Below are 22285 nucleotides of genomic sequence, written 5' to 3' on the forward strand. Positions count from 1 at the left end.
TTTGTGTCGTCCCGCCTAGCTCCCTAGTCCTCTAGTTGTCCAATAACTTCCAGTTCATTCATTGGTTGCGGCACTAACCCTTCGTCGAATATCAAGTAGCCATAGTTGCAAGAAAGACCGGTCAAATATGCAGCCTTCTGTCATGAATGTTGTGTTATGGTCCTCCTTTCAGGTTTTATTTTCTTTGACCTATTTTAACGAGGTCGATGCTTCAGCTTCGAGCCGAGGTAAGTCTTTTTTTACTGTGTGCCTTGTAGCCAAATTTCAGCTGTCGGTAGCCCGCAGCAAAGCTACACCGCTGCTACACCGACTTTGCAATGCAAGTTTACCTAATGTTAAGATCCTGGATCACGTATCATGGAGAGTTGACCCAGATGACGTGTGTAGTCCGCCTTAAGCCACATCTTTTTTTGTTATCAGAGCGATGTAAAGGCGAACACTGGTTAAGTACCCAATATGTATTGCAAATTCACATTCAAAAGTCATTCAAACCCGTCCTGCAAGTTAACAAGTTGCAGCATTGAGAACTACTTGCATGAAGTTGATATTCATAACGCTAGACAAACCCATTGTTCACAGAATAAAGACACACCCTTATTCCGAAAGGTAAAACCAACAACTGTTGTTGAACAAGTGTACTTCCCCACAGGTTTTGGAGATAACATCAGCTGGAGAACCCTTGACGATGGGAAGAAGGAGGCCGAGGCCAGGTGAATTGGAGAGCAGAATAATAGCCGAGCTCTTGGTGTCTCCCTCTCCTATGTCCGCTCGAGGAGCAATCCATTGTTTGCAACAAGTGTCATAGTCTTTTCTTTCTCTTCTTCTCTTAATTAATAACCGTTTAACAAATGGCCATCTCATGTAATGTTTTTTTTAAAGTTTGGGGCCCCTTATTACACATGTCCATATTCACTGATGTTATGCCCTTCATTTAAGCACACAGGATTTCTGTACTTCCTTCAAATGCCGGCTATCACATTACATATAATGTATTTTTAAAGTTTGGGGCCTCTTACACATATATCCATAATCTTTTATGTTATGCCCTTTATTTTAGCAGACTTTTTAGCAGTTATTTCTGCACTTCCTTCAAATGTCTTTATTGTGGTCTACATTGCACATTCTCTGCAATGAGTGGCAAACTGGTTTCTGTCTTTGCTTTAACAGTGGTCTTCCAATGATGGTCATCGTTCACAAGACTTGGTGCGGAGCCTGCAAAGGTAATAGCTAGTTCGTTTTATTAACGTTTTTAGATGCCTCGTTGGGATCCTTGTATTGGATTCTTATGTTTTTATACGCCCTGTTATCGGAAATTATGATTCTGGATACTGTGTTAATATTAATATGGGACATAGTTGCTAGAGTAAATGCTTCAAATTGTTACACATGCTGTTGAATTGTATATGAGAGATACAACCGCCAATCTCCAAACCAATACTCACTATATGTTGTTGTTGGGCCTTCTTGCCAGCCCTGAAACCTAAATTTTCAGAATCCAAGGAGATCTCTGAGCTCGCTCACAACTTTATCATGGTCAACCTGGAGGTAAGGCAGCACCTTTTATCATTCACAAAACAAGGGCTCCTTACTTAAAGTGATGGACAACACGGTCTAAAAAATAAAAATGGTCGCTACTAGCAGAAGGTTTTCCACTACACCCCTACCTAATTTATTTTCAGGGAAATGTCAAAGTATATGTTTATACATGTCAAAGTCAGCTATTGAACTCATGATTTGAAGGGGTGTGATCTGAACGTTCTGTGTAGTTTGCTCTTCCTCAAAGCCTGAAACTCTGTAGCTTCTTACAACTGGGCACTCACGGTATTGTGAGTAGATGGTTAACGTTCACCGGCTACGTGGCCAGGATGATATAATGGACTGCACCCCTTAAATCAACATGGAGGTATTCCATAGACCGACTCGAGTTGAGTTAGCAGTGGAGTTGACGGAAAATAATTGTATGATGTGAAATGCACACATTAATAACATACTAAGAGGTAAATGTCAGATTTATATTGTCCATCACTATCAATTAGCTTCCATTTTTATTTTGACCATTGCATTTGTAATCCTGTTCATTATGCCCTTTTAGTATTTTACTGCTAAACCAAGTATTGCGTCATTAGCATTAAAGTCGTTAAAGGCTAAAGGTATGTTTTGAGGGTTGAAAAGAGAAGAGTCGAGGACTACACTAACAACATGGTCCCTCAACATGATGCAGGCAGAATGGGTTCCCAAAACCAACCTGGGAACTAAATCACTGTCTCAGACTTAAGGGGCAGGAGCAGTCAACCAGAAAAGATTTCCTCAGAGAATTTCATTCTCTCACAGATGGCTAAGACATTTCTAACAAATTAAACTCAAAATATATCTCTTAAATCTTACCTATAATGATTTGGAAGATCCATTTGTGTTAAACAAATGTATAGAAGACAATATAGTGGTCCTAACAAATGAATGGAATGTAATACTGCATAATAATGTACAAAAATGTATTCCTCACAAATTTCTCAGACAATGTGCCTCTATATAAAAGAAAAATGATGTGACAAATGTGAAATCAATGCATCTGTAATTGGAAATCAATGCATCCGTAATTGGTCTTAACTTGTTTAAATCATCTGGCATGGATTGAAAAGTGTGGTATATCTATTTTTTTTTTTTGTTCAAACAATTAAAAACCAATTTTATCTCATCACCAGGATGAGGAGGAGCCGAAAGACGAGGCGTTCAGCCCAGATGGGGGGTACATTCCTCGCATTCTGTTCCTGGGTAAGTGGCCTTGTTCTTTTCATTCTCAGGAAGACTGTTTTGTTCACTGAGGTCCTTGGAACCACCAGCCCAGTGGCCCTGGCCAGTGAGTCCTCAGTGGCCCTGGCCAGTGAGTCCTCAGTGGCCCTGGCCCCGTTATGTTTACCTCGGATTAAGTCACTCTAATGATATTGTAGACATTTTTATGTAGAATGTGTTTAATATTTTCAGTGCTATCATGATCTACGGCAGAATAGGCTTGTATGGTTTGTATTATTGTGTATGAAAATGGAATCGAACATTAATATCATCGTATTTGTTTCAGATCCCACTGGTGCAGTTCACCCTGAAATCACCAACAAAAATGGAAACCCCAGCTATAAGTATTTCTACAGCAATGCGGATCACGGTGAGACGTTTGTCTTTTTGAATACTCCTGACTTCTGTAACGGGGATTAAACAGGCGTGTTTTTTTTTTTTTTTTAACGGTTTCTCTTTCCTTTCGTTTGTGACAGTCGCTGCTGGTATGAAGGAGGCTCAGGAGAAGCTCACGGGAGACGCCTACAGGCAGATCCACGTCGGGGACGAACTCTGAGGGGCGCGAGATGGGCAGACGGCGTCAAGGGCTACCCTTCCATAGGCCCGAGCCCAATCCTGCCCTAGGAATACACCTCCCAACCTATAGCACCATGCCATTCATCACAAGTTCACTTTGGTTTCAGAATAACGGTTTGGTTTTCAAGTAGGTGGAACTTAATAATATACTTTAATCTAACTTTGGCCGACGGCCCAAAGCTTCAACCGTTTCACGGTTAAGGTGCTCGAGTCGGGTGATTCCGTCCCTCGTCCAAGACTTCATCATCATCGCCCTCTCTAGTTTCTCTTTCGTTATTCTGTCCCGTTTGTTTCTTTGATATGTTCGGTGTTGGCGAAATGCACTGTTTTTGAATAAAGTGCCATGCGTCTTTCCTCTGTAAGAGGTTGAAAGCCAAGTCGACTAGCTAGCCGAGGGACACCGCAGTATTGGACCGTACATCCATGCCTTCACCCGGGACTTCATAGTGCTTCCAAATCTTCTACAGGACTGAATGATGCGATGTGTCCCGTCTAAAGGGGCCTTTGCTTTTTAGGTCTTAGTTTCATAATGACGGTTGGTATGTATTATGAGTCCAAGTATGTTCAATATTTGGTTAAACTATATACTTGTTTTACCTAGAGTCAAAGTTTGTCAGTTGTCTGTGCTTCTGTTGAGGTAACATTGGCCTTGTTTTACCTTCTTTCAATGGATGAAAATGTGCTATTGGTGTATTTTATACTCCTGTGCAAATAAAGTGTTGCATTTATTTGATTAAAACCAAATAAGAGCACACACATAAGTGGACTTCATTTATTCTCCACGCAATAGGGGGTATGTGAGAAGGCATTTCTGAAAATAAACTATCAAATCACTAGTTGAATTTAGTTTGCCAGTGAATCCACGATAATGGATCAGACCTTTATAACAGCTTAATCAGAAGACGCAGGCTTTATGATGAGCCCTCGGGACTACAATATTTTCCAGCATTTAATTGCCACAGTTAAAACTTTAAATTACAGAAACATTACATCTAGTATACCATGAAACAAGATGCTAACTGTACACAAAGGGAGAAATGGACGGCTAGGTTTCAGAAAGATTGTCACTGAAGAAACAATATAAAGGTCAAGACTAATGACATGATCACAACCCTGGCTTAAACAAATAAGGGTGGCAACTGTCGGTGTGTATCGCCAGGAGGGGGGAGTACATGGACGATTTTGTACACAAATATTAAAACCAAAGTTATCTTTTAAAAGCTTAGCAGCATTTCAAGAGATACAAAACTTTTTATAAAAAGCTGAATTTTCTTTCATTCATATTGTGATATAGGCTTCATCTATAATATGATATCAGGTCATTGACAATATAAATCTGCAGTGTGTATACTATGTACCATTCGTAACAAGTGCACGAAGAAGACGTTGACTAGGTTTGTTCATAACGGGTAGTGTGCTCTCAAAAGCACGATCGGAGCAGTCCTTTTCTCTACACTTGGAGAGGAAGTGAGGGCTTTACAAACAAAAACATGGACATTTACCACAAATTTCGTCCGTGCCCTGAGTTGATGCACTCCAGCATACATTTAGTGAATATCTTATTTCGTTAAGATAACTCCGGCACAACCGATGCCTGGTGGCTCAGACCCTATCCCGGTGATTCCTTGGAAGAGGGTCCAAATAGTGAATACGCACACCCTGCCTTTCTGGCACTTTGCGGTGAGGTTTGTCCTGTGTGCTTGCAGGTGGGGGACGGGGGGGGGGGGTCTTGAAGGAGGAGGTGCTACAGGCCTCAGAACCGTCCCTGCCTGGCGTCCCCGATGGCGCCCCAGACGTCGAACACGAATTCGTCGGGGAAGGCGAAGTCTCCGAGCGCCTCGTCCAGCGCCATGGCGAACTCGTCGGGGTTCTTCTTGTCGCGACCGACCTCCACCATGGTGGCCGCTGGGGGGGGGGGGCGGGGTACATCGGTACATCGGTTAATCACAAGAGTCACACAGTTATAGCATAATAAAGAAACGGGAGCACGGTGCTTCAATAAGCGGAGACCTCAGTACTTGTGTTTGGTCTTTCATGGTATTGACTAACAAACAGGTAAGGGTCCGCCGGATATACCTCCATCACCGTCTTTTATGTAGAGATCATTTGCATAATAAAGGCCATCAGCTTCCTTATTATAATGAGTTTGATGATACAAATAAGTATCTTCCCAAAATACACAAACCCATACTAAGGTCTATACTCTATACTATACTAGGTCTAACAATGACGCCTTCATAAAAACAATGTGCGATAGGCCCCTCCCCCCCCTCCCCTAAGGAAACACCTCTCTTAATGCCAAAAACAACAGGTTGCCTTGAATAATATCTTCAACATCAGCAATGTCCCGACAAAGCAGTGGAGCCAAAGTGTGGGAATGAAGTTACAATAACAATCAATCAGCCCGCCCGCTGAACGCAGTCGGCCCGCTGAACGCAGTCGGCCCGCTGAACGCAGTCGGCCCGCTGAACGCAGTCGGCCCGCTGAACGCAGTCGGCCCGCTGAACGCAGTCCGCCCGCTGAACGCAGTCGGCCCGCTGAACGCAGTCCGCCCGCTGAACGCAGTCGGCCCGCTGAACGCAGTCTGCCCGCTGAACGCAGTCTACCTACCGAGCTCCATGTCTCTGATGCCCATGTAGCTCTCCAGGAGGTCGTCCACTTTCCTCACAGCCTTCTCCTCGAATTCTGTGGGCTGCAAAATATACAACAGGAAGCATGTAAATGATGCAACGATGTCACTCCAACCGCAAGCTCAGCTTGAAGCAATTACTAGCATAACCAACGAGCGAGCGGCGCACACTTCACGAGTGTGTAGGACTTCCGTTACTGACGTAACGTCATGGCAATAATACGATTGCCAATCTCGACAAACAAGCCAGTGTTACTGTAATGCAGCTGGCTTGTTTTTGTGTGTTTTCGTGAAAGGCACGCATACAATTTCAACGGGGCCTTCACAACGTCCCCTTTTGAAGGCCTACACGTAGAAGCCAGAGATGAGAGCAGGACGTTGGCGAGACCCATACCAGGTCCTCGACTGTGGCCGGGCCCTTGGCGCGCAGCCGCAGCGTCCCTCTGCCCGTGCCCATCTTGTTCTCACTGGCTGGTTTGGCGCCCTTTGACCTTGGCTCCAGCATCTCTGTGAAGCAGGAGACAGAAATGTTAAACGCGTATCTAAAAAAAGCTCCCATGCCATCATCCACCCACGTCCTTATGTCACTGCACCATTTATACCATTTATACTTTCAACATATGATTCCAACCTCAGTTCCCTCCTGGCAGAGAGAGCCTGTGAGAGATTGAGGGGGGGAGGGATGGAGTGGGTGAGAAAAAAGACGAGAGTGCAAGACTGCATGCCATGGATGGTTCCTTCTTCGCACCGTGCAACGCTTTCACCATTCATCCTAAAGTGTCGCGTGGCGCAGGTGAGCCGTGCGGACGTGAACGGCCTTCACGCGGATCACAGTGCCCCCTGGACCAGGCTCCCCGGGGACTCACCGAAGGCCTTCATGGGCTCCACCAGCTTGAGGGTGAAGGTCTGGTCGCGGGGCAGCTCCTTCAGCATGCGAGCCACCTCGTAGTGCCGCGTGCCCACGATGTTGTGGCCGTTGATGCACTCGATGTGGTCGCCCACGCAGATCACCTTCACGTTGTCCACCACGCTGTTGTCCTTGATGCGCTGCCGGGACGACACGGGAGGAGGACGAGGGCAAATTGAAGGCAGAGATATTGGGTGGATGATTGAAATGGGTGGAGGAGGAGGTAGTAGGTGGAGGAGGAAGGGCGAGGAGGGAGGCTGACTTGTGCGTCTTTGCCTGCTTGCAATAATTTATTGAAAATAGGAAATGAGGCCTAACCACTTAATCATGGTTGGATACTTAATGCCTTTATAGTGACCAACTGTCCCTGCAAGTCCCTTCACGGCCGGCTGCATGATGCAGTTCTTCTGCACCGTCACTGGGAGGCGCATGTGAGCAACAGGGTCCACTTAGCTGATGAATAAGCTCCTTAGACCAGCCTCATTTGTGCGGGGTATAAACACACTCTAATAATTATAATAATCTTAATTATAACCACAGCACGTATTGTGATAGTTGAGTTATTTAAATAGCCCCTACTATGATACCATGTAATCAGGGTTTAGCATTTAATCATTGTACTTGCATCTGCTACATTCAACGCTGAGGCTTTAGCTGTTAACCTTTGTTTTCTGACCTTAAAGCTCTTTAACAGAGGAGGACAATGTAATTGTCGACAATAAACATACAACCGAGATCCAAAATAACAGAAAGGCCATTGTTAATAAAGCCAGAGTTCACAGAATAACGATATGAAGGACATTTCTTCTCTAATTACACCCAGGGCTATTTTTACATTTAGTTGCATGTCTCATAGGACGATTATAATAAGCAATTCTATCTCAGATGTCTTTTTAAGAAGCTAATATTAAACCCACCCAATAGGGTTGCAGGCAGCACAAACAATAAGCTAGTGCACGTTCATCCCACCCAGACAGCTTTACTGGCCGACATTCTGACTACCTTTCGCGATTAGCAAAGCCCTCCTTATAAACCAAACGGCAAGCAAAGAACGAGAAAGGCCTGTTCCAGATGGGCCTACGATAACAGCGGCTCCACGGGGATACTAAAATGCTTTTGATACTCTTCACCAAGTCTGGCACAAAATTCAAAAGACCTCATTTCCATTTAGGGAACCGCACTTAGTATGGAAATGGAGCCTCATTTGCCCACCAAACCCACGGTCCACCTGCCGGCTGCCCACCTTGATGAAGGCGAACCCGGCCCCGTTGTCGGTGATGGTGAGACCCAGCGCGTCCTCTGATTTGAACACCTCCACCTCCTTCTTGATGCCCCTGACGTGGGCAAAGATGAAGTCCTCCAGGCCGATCTGCCCTCCCAGCAGCTTCTCCATGTCGATCTTGTGGGTGTTCAGGGTGCAGAAGAGGATCTGCACGCACACACACACGGAAACCACAAGACACTTTCCATGAACAGGATATGCAATAGAAACCCTGATGTCTGTTTTGAATACCACACAACAATAAATGGAAGAGCCTGATTGTATAAAATTGTGCAACCGCCAAGGGCCATTAATCTATGCCTGCCAACTTTCACTTGTATCTGGTAACAGAATGATTTGACTGCCAGGCGAGAACTGGTTCAGAAAGCACAGGAAATAAGGCCCAACCATAGAAACCCAATTGGTCACACGTTATCATAAACACATCAATGAAAACCTAGCGTTGTATCTGGGCCCAGCCGAACAGACAGACAGTAGTCTTGTCAGCAGACGGTCATCTGAGACAGCTGTGTTCATCCTGTGACGGGAGTCCCCAGGCAGGACCAAGTTAAGATTAAACGCATTCCAATGGAACGTGGCCAGAACTGTGGAAATCTGGCTTCACTCACACCTTAAAGCTGAGACCCCACGTCAGAACAGGAGGCAACGTGCTCTGTGTGCGTGTTAGTTAGAAAGTAGCTGCGCGAGTCCAAGTTAGAAAGTGTGTGTGCGTGCGTGCGTGCGTATCGACAAGAATAGAACATCCCCCCTAATCATTTTTAATGATGAACCATTTATTCCACAATACATCACCAGCCTATTAATAAACCTCCCTTTTAATTGCAACGCTTATGCAATCATGGACCCCACCAACACATACCTCCAGAGGCACCTTTCTACTTCTGAGTGAAGCTGAACTTGTGGTTACAACTCCCTGTGAGAACTAAACGAACATGCTTAATCTACACCTAAACGCCCCACAGTGCTCTACACGTTCTCTGGCAGCAGCAAGGCAACCCGCCCTAGCCACCGAAGGACCAACACTGAGAGACACACACACACACACACACACACACACACACACACACACACACACACACACACACACACACACACACACACACACACACACACACACACACACACACACACACACACACACACACACACACCATCAGGTGACACAGATCCAGTCACGTTGCCGTGGGTTACCAGAGTATAAAAGAAAGGATTAGGAAAGAAACAGAGAGGGGGGTTGGTGTTGGGGGGGGGGGGGGGGTGGCTGAAGTGGCGAGCAAAGCAGAGCAGCTGAAGTTCACTCTCCCCCTCTCTCTCGTACTCTCTCTCACCCTCCCTCATCTCTCTCGTCTCGAGTGTTTGGGATTACCACCGATGGGCAACGCACACGCAGGGTTGCCAAGGCTGCTGCTAGAGCCACGCCCCTTCACCCGTCCCAAGAAGGACGCTCCGTCTGCACACTCATCACCCCCCCCCCCACACACACACACACACACACACACACACACACACACACACACACACACACACACACACACACACACACACACACACACACACACACACACACACACACACACACACACACACACCTATGAAGCCTGTCTGGTCCATTCATGAATCGCGAGGGCAATAAGCACCAGATGGATGGACAGCTTACCATTCACCTGAAAGGAGGCGCTGAACAAAGGACCATGCGTCTATCTGCTACTCATTTCCATCATATTTCTTTCAAAATGGGATTTTGTAGCCGGTTTTTAGTTACACAGAACAAATTGATTTACAGAGAAAACACTTGAGCGTTTTAGGCATCCATGATGGGATAGGTTTGTATTTAAAAAAAAATTGCAACGTTGTAAAATAAACACCATTCAAAAGAGGCAGCATGAGTCAAATTGATTCTAGGTAATAGAACCAAAGTATTTCTCATCCTGCTAATTAAAGGGTCGGTCTGCATTATTGGAGGCAGCCGTTGAATGCAAAGCTTGCTAGACCCGTTTCTTTGATAGAGTAGCATCTGCTCATTGTGGCTCCCTTACAGATTCAGTATCCGTGGCCTATATATGACTCGGAAAAGAGGTAACAGCCTCACATGTATCTGTGTTTATTGTCTTATTAACACGCTGGGAATGCTGATCTGGCAGAAACACCGCCCTGGAATCTGATTAGGCATTACAAGAAACTCCTTTACTAACTTTTTGAATGACTGTCAAACCATAATAGACATGACTTAGGAAACAACACAATCAGCATTTAGGCCACAAATCATTCACCTTAATGCGGATGTAGGCTTTTATTTCCCTGAAGTACATAAACAGAAAAATAACAGCAATAGGGAACTGAATAAGCAGAGGGTCAAAACGTTTATAGCCGTGCTTCAACACGCAGTTATGGTAAAGCATCGGTTTAACCGAGGACAAATTATGAAAGCTAAACAAGTAAACCCCAGACACTCCCATCCTATAGAGTCAGTAGATTAGTCAAATAGTATACAAGGTTGGCAGACAACCCCCAAGTCAAATCCTCCTCCTCCTCCACACACCCCACCCACCCCACCCCATTCCACGACAGGAAGGTGCAGACAGACGAAAATAAGGAACACCCACTAGCTCTCGTTTCCCGTATTGTCTTGCTGTCCGTGTCATCACCAGTGGTGCAACCGTCCTCCGATAGACCAACGGTGAGCTCCTTCTTACCACACGTTGGCGATGCTGTTGGCCTAGTGATGAGCGTAGCTCCTATGGCGCCGTGTGTCGGGTAAACAACCACTTAGAAGCCCCATGTATCTCATCGAGGCTGAGCCAGCACCTGGGGTCAGGCCTTCAGCGCACATCACTCCCCCCTCCTGGCTGAGAGCGTGTGGATGTAGGGCCCTACACGCGGACACACCGGGAACACCCGCGGGCCTTTGGTCAAAGTGTGTTATTACATCGTTGCTAAAAAAGATTTAGCATCTGTGGCCCCAAATAGATTTTTATTTTGAATAGCAGTGTTTCCTTGTACTATGAAGCATGAAACCAAATGGAGGATGATTGGTAGACGGTCAGTTAATGGGCCTAGTATTGGTACCCAAACCATTTCACAATGATGTTTGTACATTTATAAAAAAGGATATGCATGTTAGGTGGTGTAGGTGAAATTAACATTTTGACTTCCAGCATTGTGCAAAAGGATGGCTTCTACCAACAGCGACAAACAACGAGTCCTTCAAGTATAATAAAACACCCCTTGTCAATCACTCTTACATACCTGTCCATCAAATATCAGTAGAAAAGTACAGCTAGGATTAGTTTGTGCCCAAGGCGATTCAGGTCACAACTCAAAACTCTTTTCTGCAGGTTTTTGAAAAGGTTCAAATAGTTCAGTAGCTCGTTTTGAAACGGGTTTGGGAGGATAGTATCTTGTATGTTGTCTATTTTACACACATCCTAGAAGAGGAATCTACAGGTTGTGTGTCACACACACACACACACACACACACTCACACACTCAGTGCCAGCAACTGCCTCAATCTGATTTGGCTCCATCAATTCAGATTGTTACCTCTAATCTCCCTGATTAATTAAGAATTGTTCCGCTTGAAAGCTCGAGAACAAGTCACACGAACTGCCAGTGGAGGCTTGACCTGGGAACTGGGCTCCATAATGTGTGGGGTCACGACGGAACGTCCGACGGGTTGAAACACTGAGCGTCTGCCCGATACAAAGCGAGAATAGATCATATTCAAAGTCCTAGGCAAATGGGAGGCTTTGCCAAGAGCCAGGAAGCATGGCGTGTACAATGGTGGACAGGTTTGCAAAGTTGACCGGCCACACCTAAAACACTACACCTGAGAGCACAAAGAGAAGACTTTGACCTGCTGTTCCCAACCACATTAAAGAGATCTCTTTCCATGGACGATGATTGCAGTCATGACGTAAGCCATGCAGTCTGTGTGTCCATACTGGTCATGTTTTATGCGATACAGAAACTACTCTGACAGCCTTGCCATATATCATTCTATATCATTATGTCCGGCTTAGTCTTGACAATGCATCTGTGATGTCATAGGCGGTTTTCTTATGGTATTAGTGACTGCTATGTGGATATGTGACCAGCCTAATCCCTGAGCACTTACCAGAAACAACAACTCATGATGGTGGTCTTTAGTATGAGATGCAGGACCAGTCTCTCTGGACCAGCTCTATTGCGTTCTAACCTCGATTGTACGAATGGACTTTCTAAGTAAAATATGCTTGAGGCAAACTCGACAGAAATTAGAATGCAGGCTAGAGCCGACTGATCCCATAGTGTACTGTAAAAAATAGATAAAAAACATCTCACATTGGATAACAAGAACATAGTCAGCTTGCAGATGCACAAGAGTTCACAGTACGACGGTGTTCCTCTTTGAGAGAGTGCTCCGCTCATCAAATCATCCTCAGTCAGCAGCCATTACGGGCGAGATGAGCTCCAGTCAGTCAACCACACATTAGCATCCGCCCCCCCCCCCCCCACCCAAAGGGTAGTTGTTGGGAGGCACAGTACAGATTCTAAACTTCATCCCTATATTACCGTTTGAACCTAACCAGGCCACGCCAAACGTTCCCTCATTTGAATGCATTGCCCTGGCTCTTTTTGGTAAGTATTCTATGGTTGACACAGTATGCACTTTAACTCCACATCAGCCTGAGGCATATCCCCGCACTCACGCCGTTGGTCTCGGTCATTAGCTCTGACCTGCAGCCATTTGGTTCTAAACCATGATAGTTTGAACCATTTCTCAACAATGTAGAAATAACTAGAATGTTTAAAAGGGCTTCAATAAACACCGGTGAACAGCACAGGTCAAACTGTCCTTTCAGGGGGCGGGCGGGTGGATCAGTTTGTGTTAATTGTGGAGGTAGATGTTTCCATGGGCTGTGTTGGACTGGGGCCAGGCTGTGGTGGGAGAGTTATCTCCCAGTTTTGCAGGCTGTGCCCACTAAGCCGGACGCAGGGGACTTCCTCTGGGAGAAGCCGGTGAATTTGGTAAAAGTTCCGACATCACATCACTAGCCCTGCAATGCTTCAGTCTCAATCTCTGTTCCACACGCCCCTAACTTGTTTTCATTATTGCCTTGCCGTGCAAGTTGACATGATAACACACGCACAGACACATCTTCAGGATACAACAACATAGTGATAAAGATGGGTGGGGATTATTGAGAGAAATTGCGATAATGATACGAGGACAGGATTGAAGTCCACTTTGAATTATTGTAGAATGTTAAGTGCCTGGACAGAAACTCATTGTCATTTACGGTCCTTATCCAGTGTTTGTTCTTATATCAAATATTGGCCAATTAGGGAGTGAGAAGGAGCCAGAGCCTAGCCCACTTCAGAATGAGCCCAAGGCTGAGATACAAACTGACTAGAAGTAACATGTAATTTGAAGGGTCACAAAAGAAAACAATCCCAGCAGTAAGATTGCAGCACATTCCGTGTTGGTCTCTCACTGAAATGTGGTTGACCTATGCTTTGGGTTAGGAGTGATATACTGTACATAATGGTAAAACTCTTCCACAAGTGACAATCTTATGGAATAAATATTTGCTTTGAAAAAACTTGTTGCATTGTTTTACGATAAACGTACATTTAGCAGAAAGTGCTTGTCCTTCCCAACTCCAAAGTGAAGCGAACACTGCATGTTCAGACAAGGGCAACATTGAAAGACTTGAACGAACCAATCCCAGCAGTAAGAAAAAGAACAACAACACAATCATCATACAATTTGTCTTTTGCAATCTGCCCATTCAACCAGAAGGACTAGATTCATTAGTGTCAGACAACCATTCTTGTTGTTCCAGTGTACACGTTTTGTTGGAAATCCGCATGTGTAGGCTACTCCTACAGCGCCGTGGCAGCTTTGAATGCCATTGGCGACAATGTGTGGGACATGAAAAATAGAAAAGCATCCTATGATCAGCGAAGCGGAGCGTGGTGGGGGAAGGGATGGGATTCCTATCTCTTGTAGGCACTTGAGGCCGCCTGGCCAACACATTATCTTGTAGTTTTCAGGGCAACAAAAGACCAAACATGCTAGTAATAAGATTCCTTTGAAAGGAAATTACGTATCTTAGGTCCTTAATTCATTGACGTAGGAAAGAGATTAAACTTGCAGTGGATATGAGTTTCTAGGTGCCCTGAATATAAAAGTATCTGCGAGTATAATTTGACTTGCGCCTATTAAAATGATTCAGTGAGAGAACCACCTTTTTCTTTCTGGAAATATTCAATGGGATTAATACATATTGAATTCATGATCTCGAAAGCAGCAGAATAGATCTGTCGATATGTGTTGTAGAAATACTGTGCCCTTTCTGCCAAAATAAGAAGTTGTACAAAAGGCTTAAATATCTTTGGATTCTGTCAAAAACAACCACCCGTCCCCCACACACGTAGTTCACCGTAACTTCGTCCGACAGCATGTGTATGATCACCACCATCCATGTACTCACCTCTGGCGGTGCCATGTTAAAGGCATCTGCTATCTTCCCGTACAGTTCCTTGACATTGCTAAAGCCTTCAATCCGGCCGGTCGGGCTCCCGTGCGCCAGCTGCGTGTGGAACACGAGCTTCGGCCGCAGGTTGGCAGGTGGAGGCGGGAGTCCCGCGCCGTTGACGGTGGATTTAGCAGGGTTACTTCCACCTGCGTGTCCGCCGACCTCCTCGTTCTCGACTAATTGATCTTTCGTATACTTGTTTTTCTTCCTCCATGGTCCTAAAGGCATTTTGACAGAATCCGTGAGAGGCACACAAGTGTTATTCCCGACTTCGTCCCGCTAAAGCATCGGAGTGGCTACCTGATGGGACGCTTCCTTCCGCCTCGGACGCTCCTTCTCGCTCACGATTTGACTTTGTTCTCCACAGTGACTCAGCCCTGGTTAGCGAATGAAAGTTGAAATATTCAACAGGTAGGTGGCGAGGGCTGCAAGTCTTCTTCGCCACCTTAACTACAGTAAACTCTTGATACTGCCTGCTGGCCGCCGGGAAACAATAGCGACACTGTTCCAACCTATAAACAAGAATGGAACGCAGGCGCAGTCCGAGGGAACCCGGCTCAGCCCATCCCGGACGATTCACCTGCTGTTTGTGGAAATGTTCACAAGTAAGATGATAGCCTACTACTGATCGGCCTTTACCATACTAACATGCGTTTAACTGAAACTAGTTAAACACGATTTAGACAATCTGATCGCATTTCAAATTATGTTGTCAATCATTTATACAATATAACCTATTTTAGTACGTAGGCTATTCAATATATGTATTCAATCTATATAGCCTATTCACAATTGCATATCAAAACCATTTCTCAACATTAACACATTGACTAGCTCATATATGTCATTAGACTAATGCATAAAATAATGTTTGAATGGATAAGGTAAATTAAGAAAAAAGCTTAAGTTATTTTTATATAGGCCTATACAGTATATATATATATCTTTATCTATATGCAGTACATATAGATAGATATATCACGTTTCCTAACAAAACTGAACATTAAAAAGAAAAAGGCATCGGATATTCGCCCAAGTAAAACTGCCTAATCATAAATTTAAAAAAAGCACACGCTGGACCATTGATCCGAGATGAGTGATATGGCGCTCCCTTGTGGGAAAATGCAAAGGCCTCGATGTTGGCAGCTAATTGCTAACAGCTGAGTCCAAAGAGCCAGCCTATATTTACACAGTCCCACTACACACTAGTAACGTAGAAAACAAAGAAAAACATGTATCAATAGATTTTATTATCAAGTTTGATAAATCTGATCTTTAGGTAGTCGACAGTCACAAAAAACTATAGCAATTTGTTAAAATAAAAGTCACTTTTATTCTTCTTCAAAGTAGGCTGAAGTTTGCATCGTTATTTAAAAGTTACAGTTCCGTAGGCCTTACCTAAAATGTGCAATAGCCAAATGTTTGTGTGTAGTCGGCCCTTGCACCCTTTGTCCCTAGGGTACACTTGCGTTTCTTTAGTTGAGCCTTTTTTAGCATATCTATAAAAGCATCTATCTTTTATTACACGGTCTGCCTCAAAATACACACTTGAATCTGTACATAAGAATGTGGCTTGATTATACATTTGTGAAAACTGGCCAAAGGAATACAAAAAACGAATAGAACATGTCCTTTACCACAGGGCAGGTTTCTAAAATAACTAGGACTTTGGCAATTGTTTACATCTGCATCTTCATCATCAAAGGAAACCTAACAAAAATAGTGGGAGGAGAAGTAAGGAGTTACCATGTACACAATGTTAACTTTCAGATATAAACACTTCATCTACTTGGCAACATGCATGGCGTTAATAAAAACACCACATATATGAAAAATAGAAATTGCACATTCATTGAAAGGGGTTAGGGGGATGGGTTTGGGGGAGGGGGGCACCAGGCGAAAGCCAACAGATGTCCTTATTGTGTTTATCTGTGTTTATATCTGTGTATACGTGCATGTGTGCGTGTGTTTGTCTGTGTGATCTTGTCAGGTGCTAAGACATCACCCCTTGTTCCGTCCATGTCCTTCTTCTTTCATTTCCTTCCCCTCTTCCTCTCAGGCAGGTAAGTGGCGTTTCAGAACGTCCTTGGCGTTGCTAGGTAGAGTCTCTGGGAAGTTCACGTCAAACTCCACCACCAGGTCGCCCCTCTGCTCTGGGGTCTTGGGCAGAGGGAGGCCCTGGCCGGCCACGATCTGCCTCATGCCCGGCTTGATGACGTCCGTGATCTTCATGTTGCACGTGTTCCCGTCGATGGTGGACACGGTCACCGAGCAGCCGCACAGCGACTGTAACGACACAGGGTTTGGGTTAGGGGTTCAGTAGAATAGGGTCTCCACTGTGAAGAGAAGAAGGTCCCCGTGCACAGCCTTTTGATCCTCAGGCGCTGGTGATGTGCAGCAAACAATAGTATGAAGACAATAAAAGTGTAAAATCACTGCACACTGGTAAGCTGATTTATTTAAACGAGGCGTTTCGCTGTTGATTTGTCAGGTTCACTCTGTGTTATTATAATTTATACAACGGGTGGCTTAAATCCAGCGATCTGATTGGTTCCTAACTGTTGAATAATGAGCGTATACATAACTAATATGACGCCCAATCATTTTGTGAAAGTTTGCATATCACTCCGCGCCTGGAAGTAGAAACGGTTACAAAGTAGCAGTTGGTAGTAGCCTAAAAATACTGTATGTTGAATGATGGGAGAGGGTGTAAATGTTGTTACTCCAGGAGTGAGCAAGGCGATGGAGAGACTAACGAAAGCTTAGGCACACGGCGAGTGAACTGCTCCATGGGATAAATTGCCGGCGAACCGCTCTAGCCGAGCCTTCTCTCGGAGGGACGCTAAAGTGTGTTGCATAGCGACCGTCGTGCATTTTGAAGGCAGCCAGGAGGGACTACTTTTTTGTATTCTTTAAAAAAACAGCTATTTAGACTTTCTTGTTCTTTTTTTTGAAGGGGGGTCGCCGGCCCTCCGCTGCGTGTCGGGCCGGACACCGCCCCTTAACAGTGGTATAATGAGCACATACCACAGCCTGGCGTGAGCTATTGCTTAAGTAATGGACTAGGTTTCTACACATATTCCATGGCCACGGACCCACCGGTAGGGTAAATGCACTGCATTTGTATAGCGCTTTTACCCAATGCGCTTTACAATATTGCTCAACATTCACACACCGACGGCGGTGTCAGCCATGAAAGGTGACAGCTAGCTCGTCTGGAGCAGTCAGGGTGAGGCGTCTCGCCCAGGGACACCTCGACACTCAGCGAAGAGGAGCCGGGCATCGAACTAGCGGCCTTGAGGGTACCAGCCTCCTGAAATTGTATTGAACTCAAAATCATTATATATTTGGGATGATATTATGGATGTAAGTACAATAATATGTGTCAGTATCAGGTTTTATAAGGTTTAAAACCAATGGATGGAACAATCAGGGAATAAAAGATGTTGTAGTCAGATACGATTCACTGAGAAATCGGCCCCGGGAACACAATGCTGGAACACGGCTGGAAACACAGCATGCAGCAGAAGGAAGTAGTAGTTTAGTGGTCGCGTGAGAGCGTAGCAGCAGCAGCTAGTCAATGGCTCACTGCTGTTCCCATTGGGGACACTGTGTCCTGTTAAACACTTTAGAGAAAGTAATGAGTCATTTACATTTCCTCCCGTACAGTGCGGTCGTACGACATGATTAACGGGCTGAATAACACCTCTGTTGTTGTTCATGCGTTTCAAGACCGTCTCATCACTCAGGGCCGGCCCCAGGTCGGTTTTTGAACAGTAGATATTATTATATTCTCAAAAGAGGTGTTGAGAACTAAAGGCCTACACGTTTTCCCGTGGGCCAGAGGCCATATTAGTACATCTTTGCACCAACTGTGTGTGGGCGAGCCTCTAGCATTCTGTCTCACAGTGTTGCCGATCTTATTTCTCGCCCCTCCATGATTCAGATGACATAACGAGCTCCTGAAGGGTGTGGGTATTTATACTCATTGGAAACCAATTTGAGAAAGAAACGTCTCACTCAAATGTCCGCCGACCCGTGACAGGTCTAGAACTTGAAATGTATTAGTAAGTATGATACAAACTCTAATCCATAGCGCGGAAAACATCGGCCAATGGGTGATGATGGATCCATTCGGTGCATCGAATAACCCCGAAACACAATGAACGTGCAAATCGGCAAAATGTTTGGAAGCGCATCATGTGGTGTAACGGCTGCGTCCGCCTTCCCCGACGCCTTACCTGTCTCAAGCTGACGCGCACCGCGTACACGATGTCAGAGCCCTCCCGTCTGAAGTGGGGGTGGGCCTTGTCCTTGATGACGAACACGATGTCGGCGGGTATGGTGCTGGGCGACTCGTCGCCCTCGCGGGGGAACGTGATCTTGGTGCCCTCCTTCCAGCCCCGCTTGATCTCGATGGCGAGGATCTTGTCCTCGTGGCGCAGCGTGCGCCCGTCGGCGTTCAGCCTCTTGCGGGAGATCTTCATGCGCTTGGTGCAGCCGTGGAACACCTCCTCCAGGGAGACCCGCAGCTCGTGGTGGATGGCCGGGTCCTGCTTACGCCGCTGTGCCCCACCCCCCCCCTGCTGCTGCTGCTGCTGCTGGCCCCCCACGCCCACGTGGCGCTCACGCGGGAAGCCGTTGATGTTGAAGCTGGTGAAGGAGCCGAAGGGGTCGCCGCCGTCCACCTCCATGTCGTCCTCGTCGCCGCCGAGGCCGCCGCTGCCGCCGCCGCCGCGCCCGTTGGCCTTGCGCCCGAAGAACATCTCGAAGGGGCTGGCGCCGCCGAAGAAGGTGTTGAAGGTGGCGTGCGGGTCCCCGTGGAAGGTGTAGGTGAAGTTGCTGCCCTGGCCGTCGGGGGCGGGGCCGTTGCCTCCCTTGAGACCTGACGACAGGGGGGAGAAAGACACAAGGTCTGCCGGTCAGGGGCGTAGCCAGGACTAGCGTGGTTGGACTCGGTCTGCTTTGAGAGTATGCAGAATGATAAAGAGTTTACTGCTTTCTTTTTGGGGGTTTGTTTAGATGTTTTCGTTATGTTTTTGCGTATTTTGGGTTAGCATTGGGTTAATCATACTTGTTAACCATACATTCTAATGTGTATTTGACAAGCAAGTGTTACCTATCAAATACACATTAGAATGTATGTTTAACAAGTAACACTTGTCAAACAACTCTGTCACCCATTTATGAGGCTTATGATTTACGGTGGTGAGTTTACCTCAGGGCTCCGGGCTTAGGTACGATTTCGATGCTCTTGAGTAATTCTATGTAGGATGAGTATTCATACTTGAACTCGGTTTTTCAACGCAACTATCCTACATTTACATGTGTCACAGTCCGCCGGAAGCTCTAAACCAGGTTATGTCATATTCATAAATGTGATGCACTAAGTTTATAAAAAGACATAACCTTAAACCTGAGCCTACTAAGAGGCAGGATAACGGGTGGAACAAGCCAGTGCATTAAACCTCCACTGTGGGGGACTTCACTAGAGCCATTAGTTCATGGGTCATGGTGGAGGTGTTTTTAATGACACATATATAATAATTTATTTCATGAACCACTAGTTTATGCATAAAACAAGAGATTGCAAATCTTTTTTAATTTTAAGAAAGCTCATCCTTTGACTGGATTTTTCCTTCATTTAGAATCTGTTATCTTCTTTTTTTATGAAGGTAACAGATTCATGGATTCCCAACTGCGATGTCAGATGCAACTGGGAATGTTTTGGTGGAGCCATTGTACGGAAGCATGCCCTTTTATTCACCAGCATTTTCAAAGGGAGATATTGAACAATCAAATAGCTGTAGTTAAAAGATGTTTGAGAAATTTGCAAATACTGTGTAGCTTTAAGAGATTAATGCATTATGAATGAAACGCCTTTTATTTTATTGTTATTATTACTAACAGTAGGGCTAAAGATGGTAATGGATGGCATAGAAGCCCTCCTTCATAAAACATTATTCTATCGTTTTATTTTTTTTATTTTATTATTATTATTATTCTACATAGTTCTACATAGTGGAATGTAAGAACTTCTTCCAGTAGCCTTTTTAGGGAGCATTCCCAATCCAGAACCTAGCCTGGTTGTAGATGGGTGGGAACCATCAGGCTACTGGGAGAAGTCATGCCAGGAAACCACAAAAAGTGATGTATGGCAGCAAAACGACATTCAAAACATGAATATATTGTAAAGTAACTAGAAGGTATAAGAACAGTGGCAGCTACTTCATTATCAAGCTCCACATCTGTTGAATGTAGACTGACGGTTTCCTCTAAAAGGAATAACGGAGATGAGCGTCATGAACATGATCTAGGTCGGTCTTCCATGTAGGTAGACTTTTAGACTTCGATTAGCGATAATTCGCGAAGGATGATTTATAGGCCAGAGACAGTTCCATTACGAGTTTGGTAGCCATGTCTCATTTTTAGTAGGTTATCACAAATAGCATTCCATGTCCTCAGCAACGATGTGTTTATAGCAACGTTACCTTCCTCTCCGTACTGGTCATAAATCTCCCTCTTCTTGGGATCACTGAGGACTTCATACGCCTCGGCGATCTCCTTGAATTTCTCCTCGGCATTGGCTGCCTTGTTTTTGTCGGGGTGCCATTTCAAGGCCTGCTTTCTGTATGCTTTTTTGATGTCCTCATCCGCGGCTCCTTTAGAAATCCCCAGTATTTTATAGTAATCTTTCCCCATTTTCCCCCAAAAACGTCCCCGCCTGGAAAAACTGCTGCTCGACGCGGTCGGCGGGTGCTGTCAGTCCCAAAAGAAAATGAATCCAGAAAACCGTGTGATATGGCGGCAGTAGATGTACCGCTATGCCTTTGGTAGGCCTACTACTCGCTATTAAAACCACGAGAGGAAGAGGTTGACTTGGGACTGTTATCGTCCGGAGGCTGTTCATAAACGCCGTGTACCCTGTGTTATTTATCCGTGACGTGGTACCCTCTCTAAATAGCCATTACGCACTCCCCTGCGTCGGGGGTGAACATTGGAATTCAGCAGCTCTTTCTAGAAAGCGAGTGCTGAGGCACGTCATTTGCACATTTATCATATGGAAAGCCCCCCCAGGTGCGACAACGAGTTATTGTAGTTCAATAATAAAAAAAACTCGACGCGACATGACAGACATTGGGAACAGCTGTAGTGCGTGTGTGTGTGTGCGTGTGTGCGTGTGTGTGTGTTTGAGCGGACGCCAAATTTGTGACGAGACACGTCCGGACGTTTTATACCCCATGCCTTTCTCTCCTCGAGGCAATTGGTCAACAGAATGGTTTCATTAGAACCAAATTGTGTTGTTTACTAATGGATTTCTCTGTGAGGAGAAGCTGCACAATTGTCTTTTATTGATAAAGATTTTGTTATTACTTATTAATAATACGTATTATTCCGAGACGGGAAAGTACAGCGCAATTATATGAATTGGTCAATAAGATATGCAATATTACAATTTAATGAAAATCTCAAAACAAAAAAAATTAACTGAATAAATTATGATTATCCTCATTACATAATTATCATAGCCTACAAAGGGGTTTCTCTTCGGGCATGGGCATTTTACTACTGTGAAACAA

General features: G+C 45.1%; 3 protein-coding genes across 3 annotated transcripts; 1 reads left to right on the forward strand and 2 right to left on the reverse strand.

Annotated features, from left to right (window-relative positions):
* Positions 1–43: 43 nt before the first annotated feature.
* Positions 44–4066, forward strand: txndc12 (thioredoxin domain containing 12 (endoplasmic reticulum)). Its single transcript, XM_056596835.1, has 7 exons — positions 44–227; positions 650–710; positions 1168–1220; positions 1472–1545; positions 2703–2772; positions 3077–3160; positions 3267–4066. Exons 1-7 carry the CDS (start codon positions 128–130, stop codon positions 3344–3346), a joined length of 522 nt encoding a protein of 173 aa, XP_056452810.1. The 5' UTR covers positions 44–127; the 3' UTR covers positions 3347–4066.
* Positions 4067–4112: 46 nt separating this feature from the next.
* Positions 4113–15302, reverse strand: gipc2 (GIPC PDZ domain containing family, member 2). The gene is made up of 6 exons (XM_056596824.1): positions 14661–15302; positions 8146–8331; positions 6862–7042; positions 6390–6502; positions 5977–6058; positions 4113–5271 (listed from the first exon to the last, which is right to left on the reverse strand). The coding sequence occupies exons 1-6, from the start codon at positions 14931–14933 to the stop codon at positions 5120–5122; spliced, it is 987 nt and encodes a 328-aa protein (XP_056452799.1). The 5' UTR covers positions 14934–15302; the 3' UTR covers positions 4113–5119.
* An 81-nt stretch (positions 15303–15383) lies between these two features.
* Positions 15384–21887, reverse strand: dnajb4 (DnaJ heat shock protein family (Hsp40) member B4). Its single transcript, XM_056596812.1, has 3 exons — positions 21197–21887; positions 18947–19590; positions 15384–16991 (listed from the first exon to the last, which is right to left on the reverse strand). Exons 1-3 carry the CDS (start codon positions 21405–21407, stop codon positions 16761–16763), a joined length of 1086 nt encoding a protein of 361 aa, XP_056452787.1. The 5' UTR covers positions 21408–21887; the 3' UTR covers positions 15384–16760.
* Positions 21888–22285: the final 398 nt, after the last annotated feature.

This window comes from Gadus chalcogrammus, chromosome 8 (genome assembly GCF_026213295.1).
Source record: "Gadus chalcogrammus isolate NIFS_2021 chromosome 8, NIFS_Gcha_1.0, whole genome shotgun sequence".
NCBI classification, from domain to species: Eukaryota; Metazoa; Chordata; class Actinopteri; order Gadiformes; family Gadidae; genus Gadus; species Gadus chalcogrammus.